This window comes from Sapajus apella, unplaced genomic scaffold, assembly GCF_009761245.1.
Source record: "Sapajus apella isolate SASKATOON/1434 unplaced genomic scaffold, GSC_monkey_1.0 scaffold62, whole genome shotgun sequence".
Classification (NCBI taxonomy): Eukaryota; Metazoa; Chordata; class Mammalia; order Primates; family Cebidae; genus Sapajus; species Sapajus apella.
The window spans coordinates 4596894-4607848 of NW_022437002.1; the positions used below are offsets into that span (position 1 = coordinate 4596894).

A 10955-nucleotide genomic window follows, 5' to 3' on the forward strand; every position below is an offset into this window, starting at 1 on the left:
TACCAGGATGGTCTCGATCTCTTGACCTCGTGATCCACCCGCCTCGGCCTCCCACAGTGCTGGGATTACAGGCTTGAGCCACCGCGCCCGGCCCTTTATCTCTTTTTTAAATTTTTTCTTTTTATTTGTTGTTTTATATTTTTTTGACCATTTTAAACATACTTATTTCATAGTCTATTGAACTTTTGTTGTGTTTCCTGAAGTTCTTGGGTTTCTAATTCTGTTTGTGATGCCTGCTGATTCTTCTTTATTGGTGGTTTTTTTGTTTGTTTGTTTTTGTTTTGTTTTTTTGACATGTCTCGCTCTGTCACCCAGGCTGGAGTGCAGTGGCATGATCTTGGCTCACAGCCTCTGCCTCCCAGGTTCAAACATTCTCCTGCCTTAGCCTCCCAGGTAGCTGGGATTACAGGTGCCCACCACCATGCCCAACTAATTTTTGTATTTTTAGTGAGATGAGGTTTCACCATGTTGGCCAGGCTGGTCTCAAACTGCTGACTTCAGGTGATCCGCCCACCTCAGCCTCCCAAAGTGCTGGGATTACAAGCATGAAGCACCACGCCTGACCTGATTCTTCTTTATAAAGAATGATTTCCTTATGTGCTTTAACATTTTTGAATTATTCATTCAACAATATTAATTGAATATCTGTTATCCAATTCAAGGAGCTGGAATATATAAGTAAGCAAAATAGACAAAGTCTCTGCTCTCTTGGCCATTACATTTTAATTTTAGTAGGAGAAGACAGATAATTAACAAATAAATAAAGGCACAGCGAATGGGAAGGAGTGCTTATATAGGTTGGTAAAGGAAAGCCTGTCTGATAAGGTGACATTGGAGCAGAAACCTATAAAGAAGTGAAAATGTGAGCTCTGTGTGTATCTGATGGAGGAATGTTCCAAGTAGAGGGACTGGCAAGTAGAAAGGCTCTGTGGCAGGAACGTGCCTTAAATGTTCAGGAACAAGCAGAGGTCCTGGTAGCTAGAATGGAGTGAGTGAAGGGCAGAGCAGTGGAGATGAGGTTAGAGAATTCCTGGGAGGGGGAGCATGCAGATCATATGGGGCCTTTTAGGTCATGAGGAGAACTTTGGAGTTGGATGATAAACCACTGGAAGGTTTTATGCAGAGGAGTAATGTGATTTCACTTCTGTTTTAGAAGGATCCCTCTGGCTGCTATATTCAGACTAGACCGAAGTTGCAAGGAGGCTATTAAAATAGCCCCTAGGGCTGGGTGCGGTGGCTCACGCCTGTAATCCCAGCACTTTGGGAGGCCGAGGCAGGCTGTTGAGGTCAGAAGTTCGAGACAAGTCTGGCCAACATGGCAAAACCCGCGTCTGTACTAAAAATACAAAAATCAGCTGGGCATGGTGGTTGGCACCTGTAATTCCAGCTACTCAGGAGGCTGAGGTAGGAAAGTAGCTTGAATTCTGGATGCGGAGGTTGCAGTGAGCCTAGATTATGCCACTGCACTCCAGCCCAACACAGCAAGACTCCGTCTCAAATAAATAAACAAAATAAAACAGCCTCTAGATGATAAGTGGTGGTGACTAGGATCAAGGTGGCAGCAGCGCTCATGTAAGAGAAGTGGTAGGATTTTGCTACTTCAAAGGTAAACCCAACAACATGGAGTCGAACACGACTCAATGTCTTTGATCTAAACAGCTGGTAAAATGGAGGTTACTGCTTCCTAAGATGGATGAGACTGTAGGAAAGGTAGATTTAGGATGGGGGTGAACAAAAAGTATGGTTTTGCACATATTAAGATGCTGTGATTGGCTGGGCACGGTGGCTCATGCCTGTAATCCCAGCATTTAGGAAGGCCAAGGCAGGAGGATCACTTGAGCCCAGCAGTTTGAGACCAGGTTGGGCAACATAGTAAGACCCTATTTATTTAAAATAAATACCTTTTTTTTTTTTTTTTGAGACGGAGTTTCGCTCTTGTTACCCAGGCTGGAGTGCAATGGCGCGATCTCGGCTCACCACAACCTCCGCCTCCTGGGTTCAGGCAATTCTCCTGCCTCAGCCTCCTGAGTAGAGACGGGGTTTCACCATGTTGACCAGGATGGTCTCGATCTCTTGACCTCGTGATCCACCCGCCTCGGCCTCCCAAAGTGCTGGGATTACAGGCTTGAGCCACCGCGCCCGGCCAAATAATTTTTTTAAAAAGATGCTATGATATTATGAAATATATGTTTGGTCTTCATCCCCCTTTCCTGGCATACAACTAAAATCCTTAGCATCTCCAACGTGATGTCTTTTTGTATGCTAATGTATTGACTGATGGCTGGCTGGCAGCCTCTAGGTAGCTTAAGGTTTGGGACTGCTCACCAGAAAGATCAGGCAGGAGTAGAAAGGTAGGACTTTCAGCCCACCCTGCCAGCCTCTGCGGAGGAGAGAGAGGCTAAAAGTTAATTTGATCACTAATGGCCAATGATTCAATTACTCATGCCTACATAATGAAGTTTCCAGAAAACCCAAAAGGACTGGATTTGGAGTGCTTCCAGATAGCTGAACATGTGGACGTTCCTGGAGGGTGGTGCACTTGGGGCAGGCATAGAAGCTCCAAGCGCCTTCCCACGTGCCTTGCCCTATGCTTCTCCTCTTCTGTATACTTTGTAATATCCGTTATAATAAACCGGGAAACTTAAGTGTTTCCCTAAGTTCTGTGAGCTACTCTAGCAAATTAATCAAACGTAAGGAGGGCACCATAGGAACCACAATTTTAGCTGGTCAGTCAGAAGCACACATAAAACAAGCTGGGGCCTGCAATTGGCTCAGAAGTAGGGGCGTGCCTTATGGGACTGTGCCTTCAACCTGTGGGATCTGATGCTCTCTCCAGGTACATAGTGTTGGAATTGAATTGAGTTACAGGACACCTCGATGGTGTCTGATGCAGACCTGATTGCTTGCTTGGTGCTTGAAACTGTGAGCCTGGATAGGATTCTAAATACTCCCTAGGGAATGATACAGGTAGAGAAGATATTTGAGGCCTGAGACCCAGTACATTCCAAAATTTGGAGATTAGGAAAATGGAGAAGAACCAGCAAAGGAGACTGAGAAGGAGTAGCCAGTGAGATAGGAGAACCATGAAGGAGTGGTGCCCTGGTGGCCAAGTGAAGAAAGTGTTTTAGGATGAAGACAATGATCAACTGTGTGGGCAAAGTGAAGACAAAGAAATGATCATTGGATTTGGTAGCACGCAAATTACTAATAACCATAAGAAGAATGGTTTTGGCCAGGCTCCATGGCTCATGCCTGTAATCCCAGGATTTTGGGAGGCCGAGTCAGGCAGATCACCTGAGGTCAGGAGTTCAAGACCAGCCTAGCCAACATGGTGAAACCCCATCTCTACCAAAAATACAAAAATTCACCCAGTGTGGTGGCATGCGCCTGTAATCCTAGTTACTCAGGAGGCTGAGAAGAATCGCTTGAACCAGGAGGCAGAGATTGCAGTGATCCAAGATCAAGCCACTGCACTGCAAGAGAATGACACTCTATCTCAAAAAAAATAAAAGAATGGTTTTGATTTATGGTGATGAGAACCTGACTGGAATGGGTTCAAAAGAGACAGGAGGAGACATGGAGACAGTAAATACAAACAAAACAAAGCAAAACTATTTCAATGAATTTTGTATAAAGGGAGTTTACACAAAGAAAAGAAAAATGGAATAGTAGCCAAAAGTAGATGTGAAATTAAGGGGAGGTTTTTGTTGGCACATTTGTTTGTTTGTTTGTGTGTTTGTTTGTCTGTTTTTGAGTCACCCGCCTCAGCCTCCCAAAGTGCTAGGATTATAGGTGTGAGCCACCACACCCGGTCTTTGTTTTTAAGATAGGAGATACTTGATATCATGTTTGTACAATATTGGAAATTACCCACTTTGTGTACAGAGGGGAATGATTTTGAGTTCAGCTTAAGCACAGCTTATTTCTGCCTGGCTTGGATTCAGAGACCCACCCCCACCCGAGCAATGTTGCATTTGCTTCTGCAAAGTGTCCTGAAGACACCACCAGCCCAGGACCAATTTTCAGGTTAATTTTTCTTTTTTTTTTTTAACTTTATTTTAATTTATTTTATAGAGACAGGGATCTCAGCATGTTGCCCAGGCTGGTCTTGAACTCCTGGGCTCAAGCGATCTGCCTGCCTCAGCCTCCCAAAGTGCTGGGATTACAGGCGTGAGCCACTGCACTTGTCCCAGGTTAATTTTTCAGGTTGAAATTTCCCACACCAATCAGGTAAATTAAATCTGGTCTTTGGAATGTCACAAGGCAAACCACTGGGCTTCGATATCTCACCTAGGGCCTTTTTTTTCCCTGCTCAAGGCCCTGCAAAGACAAACTTCATTTACCTTCTCCTTGGACTTATGGTCAGAATTTTTAGTCCTTTTTCACTAAGGTAGTGGTCCTCAGAGGGTTCTAACTTCCCAGCTCTCAGCTCTAATAGATCAGAGTTTGGTACTGGTAAGGACCTAGTCCCTTAGCCATTCCTGGTCCTCACAGCTTGGGCTGTGCTCTCTCCACTTAGCTGGCATCTAGGGATTTCTACATCTTTCTTGCAAGCCCAGCCTTTGGCTATAAAAAAACTTTGGTTATATTTTATCTAACGTCTCTAAGGATTTGTGGCAGGAAAGTTTTCACCACTATTTTGCTGGAACCAGAAAATTTTCTCCTCACTCTACCTGGATAATTCCTGCTCAACTTTGTGGTCTCAGTTTAAATGTTACTTCTCAGAGAGGTATCCCTAACCTTCTCCATCTCAGTCTAAAATAGGATACTACTCATAGCCTACACATAGCACCTTCTTTCTTTCTTAGCACTTAACTTGCCATTGTAACTTCATACAGGTCTTTGTTGAATTTAACTTTTTGTTTTTTTAGACGGAATCTTACTCTGTCACCCAGGCTGGAGTGCAGTGGTGCAGTCTCACCTCACTGCAACCTCCACTTCCTGGGATCAAGTGATTCTCCTGCCTCAGCCTCCCAGGTAACTGGGATTACAGGTATGTGCCACGACACCTGGCTAATTTTTTTTTTTGTATTTTTAGTAGAAATGAGGGTTCGCCATGTTGGCCAGACTGGTCTCGAACTCCTGACCTCAAGTGATTCGCCTGCCTCAGCATTCCAAAGTGCTGTGATTACAGGCGTGAGCCACCACTCCCGGCCTACTTTAACTTTTTTTAGAGACAGACTGTCTCTGTGGCCCAGGCTGGAGTGCAGTGAGTGGCATGATCATGGCTCACTGCAACCTCCACCCCCTGGGCTCAAGTGATCCTCCTGCCTTAGCCTCCCAGGTAGCTAGGACTACAGGTACTCTCCATCACACCAGCTAATTAAAAAATAAATTTGTTTTGTAGAGATGGGATCTTGCTATGTTGAACAACCTGGTCTCATACTCCAGGGCTCAAGCTGTCCTCCTGCCTCTGCCTCCCAAAGTGCTGGGATTACAGGCATGAGCTACCGCCCTGGGCTAGAGTCTTAGTTTAATGTCTGATAAACCTTTTAGATTGAAAACAACATGAAGGCAAAAATCAAATGTGTTGGTTCCGCCTATAGCAGAAGGCCTGATTTATTGAAGATGCTTGGCTGGGAACAGTGGCTCATGCCTGTAATCCTAACACTTTGGGAGGCTGAGGCCAGAGGATGGCTTGAGCCTAGCAGTTCAAGATCAGCCTGGGCAACATAGTGAGACCCCATCTCTATATTTATAAAATGAAAGAAGATGCTCAATAAATTTTGCTAATAAAACAAGTAATTTTCTAAAAATCTACTAATAGTCTAATATTAAATAATATGTTGAAACCTATTATCTTCTGTGTCTTGGTGATTGTATTCTCCAAGAAAGTGTTCTTAATAGAATAAAAGAGGCTTCTGATTATTATTTTACTTGACTCACCTTAGAAAAGGATTGTTCACTTTGGGAGGATGGGGCAGAAGGATTGCATAATCCCAGGAGTTAGAGACCAGCAGTGGTAATTTGGTTTTTTAAATAGAGACCTTATCTCTATTTAAAAAAAAACAAAAAAACAGAAAAAAAAAACAACAGCCAGGTGGGATGGTGCACACCTGTAGTCCCAGCTACTTGGGAGGCTGAGGTAGGAGCATCACTTGAAACCAGGAGTTCAAGGTTGCAGTGAGCTTTGTTTGTTTGTTTTTGAGGTGTTTGTTTTTTTGTTTGTTTTTTGAGACAGAGTCTTGCTCTGTGGCCAGGCTGGAGTACAGTGGTGCGATCTTGGCTCATTGCAACCTCCATCTCCCAGGTTCAAGCAGTTCTCCTGCCTCAACCTCCCAAGTAGCTGGGATTACAGGCACCTGCCACCAAGCCCAGCTAATTTTTGTATTTTTGGTAGAGGTGGGGTTTTGCCATGTTGGCCAGGCTGGCCTCAAACTCCTGACCCCAAGTGACCTCGGCCTCCCAAAGTGCTGGGATTACAGGAATAAGCCACTGCACCCGGCCGCAGTGAGCTTTGATCACACCACTGCACGGCAGCCTGGGCAACAGAGCAAGATCCTGTCTCAAAACAAAATAAATTAATTGTAATGTAGGTTTTGGTAACCACGTGTGTCTTTTCTTCTTCAGAATGGAGATCTCCTCTCATCAGTCTCACCTTCTGCAGCAACTGAACGAACAGCGCAGGCAAGATGTATTTTGTGACTGCAGTATTCTAGTTGAAGGGAAGGTCTTCAAAGCGCATCGAAATGTATTATTTGCTAGTAGTGGCTACTTTAAAATGCTTCTTTCTCAGAATTCAAAGGAGACAAGTCAGCCAACCACAGCTACATTTCAGGCTTTCTCCCCTGACACCTTTACAGTTATCCTGGACTTTGTATATTCTGGCAAACTGTCTCTTACTGGTCAGAATGTCATAGAAGTGATGTCAGCTGCTAGCTTCCTGCAGATGACTGATGTCATAAGTGTATGTAAGACTTTTATTAAATCTTCCTTAGACATTAGTGAGAAAGAAAAAGATCGCTATTTCAGTCTCTCAGATAAAGATGCCAATTCTAATGGTGTAGAACGCTCCTCTTTTTATAGTGGTGGCTGGCAAGAAGGAAGCAGTTCTCCACATTCTCACCTAAGCCCAGAGCAAGGAACAGGTATAATAAGTGGAAAATCCTGGAGTAAGTATAATTATCATCCAACCTCCCAGAGGAATACTCAACAACCCTTGGCCAAGCATGAACCAAAGAAAGAGTCCATTAAAAAGACCAAACATTTGAGATTGTCACAGCCTTCTGAAGTTACTCATTATAAGTCAAACAAACGAGAAGCACGCACATCCGATTCTTCCAGCCATGTTTCCCAGTCTGAAGAACAAGCACCAATTGATGCTGAAATGGACTCTACTGCTGTTGGCTATCAGTACGGTCAAGGATCTGATGTCACATCCAAAAGTTTTCCAGGTACCCGTAAAGAGCATAAGTCCCCTCAACCAGATTCCAAACTGCTATGTAAATCAATCTTCTGTCAAAATACCCTTAGTTTCAGGTGCTGCTCTAGGCAGTTGAAGCAAGTTTTTTTAAGTCCCATTTCTGTAATGAAATTTATTTAGTAAGGCCAGGTGTGGTGGCTCACACCTGTAATCCCAGCACTTTGGGAGGCTGACACGGGCGGATCACCTGAGGTCAGGAGTTCAAGACCAGCCTAGCCAACATGGCAAAATGCTGTCTCTACTAAAAGTACAAAAAAGAAGTTACCCAGGCATGGTGGTGTATGCCTATAATCCCAGCTACTCAGGAGCCTGAGGCAGAAGAATCACTTGAACCCAGGAGGCGGAGGTTGCAGGGAGCTGACATCGTGCCACTCCACTCCAGCCTGGCGACAGAGCAGGACTCCGTCACACACACAGAAAAAATTTAGCCAGCCATAGTGGTGCACACCTGTAGTCCAAGCTACTCATGAGGCTGAGGCAGGAGAATCACTTGAGCCTGGGAGGCAGAAGTTGTAGTGAGCTGAGATCATGCCTCTGCACTCCATCCTGGGCGATAGAGTGAGACTCTTTCTCAAAAAAAAAAAAAGAAGAAATTTATTTCATACAACATGGATTTAAAATTTTAAATTGAAAGTAATATTGGATAAATATAATGTCAATCAAACTAAGAGTACTAAGGGTCAAAACCCATGATTTTCCAAACTGGTATCTGCGGGTGGTCAGATTACTCTTAAATGTTTAAAGCTCTTTTCCAAATACTTCAATCCCTAAGACACATATTTTCACTTTAGTTTTTTTTTTTTTCCTGTGTATTTACTCAGAGGAGTGTTTAACTTATTAAGATACAAATACTTTTTTTTTTTTTTTTTGAGTTGGATTCTCACTCTCACCCAGGCACAATCTCAGCTCACTGCAACCGCCACCACCTGGGTTCAGGCGATTCTCCTGTCTCAGCCTCCCAAGTAGCTGTGACTACAGGCGAGTGCCACCACACCCAGCTAATTTTTATATTTTTCTTAGAGATGGGGTTTCACCGTGTTGGCCAGGCTGGTCTCGAACTGCTGATCTCAAGATCCACCTACCTCAGCCTCCCAAAGTGCTGAGATTACAGGCATGAGCCACCATGCCTGGCCCATAATTTTTTTTTTTTAAGGCATGCCTCTAGTCCTAGCTACTAGGGAGGCTCAGGCAGAGCATCACTTGAGCCCAGAACTTAAAGACCAGCATAGGCAACATAATGAGGCCCCATCCCCCACCCAAAAAAGAACAAACACCTCACATACAACCCATAACACTGATACTGTAAATCTACCATGGACCAATATGCAACTTGAGACATCTCATTTTTATGATAACAGTAAAATGCAGAAAGACCATTTAAATTGACAGTTTCAAAATAATCCTCCCCTCACTCAGAAGTAGAGACTAGGGATAAGAAATGCATATCATCCAGTTTCCCCCCACCAATTAATCAGTTAACAAATTTTGCTTAATAGTTTACTTGTAGGGCAGGGCCCACAGTGGCTCATACCAGTAATCCCAGCACTTTGGGAGGCTGAGGCTGGTGGATCACCTGAGGTTGGGAGTTCGAGACCACCCTGACCAACGTGGAGAAACCCCATCTCTACTAAAAATACAAAATTAGCCAGGCATGATGGTACATGCCTATAATCCTAGCTACTCGGGAGGCTGAGGCAGGAGAATGACTTGGACCTGGGAGGCAGAGATTTCAGTGAGCTGAGATTGCACCATTGCACTCCAGCCTGGGCAACAAGAGCGAAACTCTATCTCAAAAAAAAAAAAAAAGTTTATATGTAAATTTAAAGGAAAATTATATTAAAATGAAACTCCTGAAGGTTGTAAGATATAGATTATATATTTATTTTATTTTGCTTTTTTTGTTTTTATTTTTTATTGTTTATTTATTTATGTTTGAGATGGAGTCTTGCTCTGTCGCCCAGGCTGGAGTGCAGTTGTGTGATCTAGGCTCACTACAACCTCCTCTTCCCTGTTTCAAGCAATTCTGTACCTCAGTCTTCTGAGTAGCTGGGACTACAGGCACGCACCACCATGCCTGGCTAATTTTTGTATTTTTCATAGAAACGGGGTTCCACTATGTTGGCCAAGCTGGTCTTGAACTCCTGTCCTCATGATCCACCCACCTTGGCCTCCCAAAGTGCTGGGATTACAGGCATGAGCCACCTCACCTGGCCTCTATTTTGCTTTTTTTTTATAGAGACGGGGGTCTCACTGTGTTTCCCAGGCTGGTCTTGAACTCCTGGCCTGAAATGATCTTCCCACCTGAGCCTCCCAAAGTGCTGGGATTACAGATATGAGCCACTGTGCCCTGCATAATTTTTATTTTAGAAAAATTTCAAACATATGCAAAAGTAAAGAGAATGGTATAATTAATCTCCACGCACCATTACCTAGTCCCACAACCTTCAACTCATGGCCTGTCTTATGTCTGTGTTCTTATCCCTAACCCACTCCCTTTAATATTTTTTTTTTTTTTTTACTAGATACACTCATTTATTTGACATATTGAATTAGACAAAGAAATATGTATGTAACCAGAGAAAAACAATCACATTCTCATACTACTTTAACACACAGCAGTGGTTAAAAATAATGAATTGTAAAATGAACCCCAGGATTTAATGTAAAAACCACCCCATACAAGAAAAGTTTCAGGCTTCTAACTTTATTGAATCCAGTACTAAACGTGCTTCTTTATATTCCTCAGCTTCTTCCAAGTCTTTTTCATTTTCTAATATCTGTTGAAGATCCAAATATGCAGCTTCCAACCTGCGCTGGCAATCTGGGATCATCATCCGGGATTCTTGTAGGATCTCTACCTGCTTTTTTTTTTTTTTTTTTTTTTTTTTTTTTTTTTTTTTTTTTTTTTTGAGATGGAGTCTCCCTCTGTTGCCCAGGCTGGAGTACAGTGGCACGATCTCAGCTAACTGCAACCCTCCGCCTCCCAGATTCAAGCAATTCTCCTGCTCAGCCTCCTGAGTAGGCGGGGTTACAGGTGCACACTACCACACCTGGCTAAATTTTGTATTTTTTTTTTAGTAGAGACGGGGTTTCACCATGTTGGTCAGGCTGGCCTTGTGATCTGCCCACCTTGGCCTCCCAAAATGCTGGGATTACAGGCATGAGCCACTGTGCCTGGCCACTCTTCTTTTGTGACTTGGGTCCCTGAAAACAAGAGGTTTTTTTTTTTTTAGGCGGAGTTTCAGTCTTTCACTCAGGCTGGAGTGAAGTGGAGCTATCTCAGCTCACTGCAACCTCTCCCTCCCAGGTTCAAGTGATTTTCTTGCCTCAGCCTCCTGAGTAGCTGGGATTACAGGCACCTGCCAGCACGCCCAGCTAATTTTGTATTTTTAGTAGAGACAAGATTTATGTTGGCCAGGCTGGTCTTGAACTCCTGACCTCAGGTGATCCACCTGCCTTGGCCTCCCAAAGTTCTGGGATTACAGGCATGAGTCACCATGCCCAGCCACGAGTTGTGTTTTTTTTTTTTTTG

At 43.7% G+C, this 10955-nt stretch overlaps 2 protein-coding genes across 6 annotated transcripts in view; one reads left to right on the forward strand and one right to left on the reverse strand.

The window, feature by feature from the left end:
* ZBTB8A (zinc finger and BTB domain containing 8A) overlaps positions 1-10955 on the forward strand; it is a 55817-nt gene that overhangs the window by 37189 nt on the left and 7673 nt on the right. For 3 of the 5 annotated variants that reach the window (XM_032246769.1, XM_032246768.1, XM_032246773.1), the window contains one exon: positions 6571-7394. In XM_032246769.1, coding sequence (XP_032102660.1) covers positions 6572-7394 — 823 coding nt within the window. In that variant the 5' untranslated portion in view covers position 6571. Of the gene's footprint in view, positions 1-4953; positions 4994-6570; positions 7395-10955 lie in introns of those variants that run through there. The other 2 variants (XM_032246772.1, XM_032246771.1) reach the window with 2 other exon arrangements.
* LOC116529218 (tubulin-specific chaperone A-like) overlaps positions 9943-10955 on the reverse strand; it is a 1585-nt gene continuing 572 nt past the window's right edge. Inside the window, exon 2 of the mRNA XM_032246781.1 lies at positions 9943-10281. Within this exon, the coding sequence (XP_032102672.1) occupies positions 10114-10281 (168 nt within the window). The 3' untranslated portion in view covers positions 9943-10113. The remainder of the gene's footprint in view (positions 10282-10955) is intronic.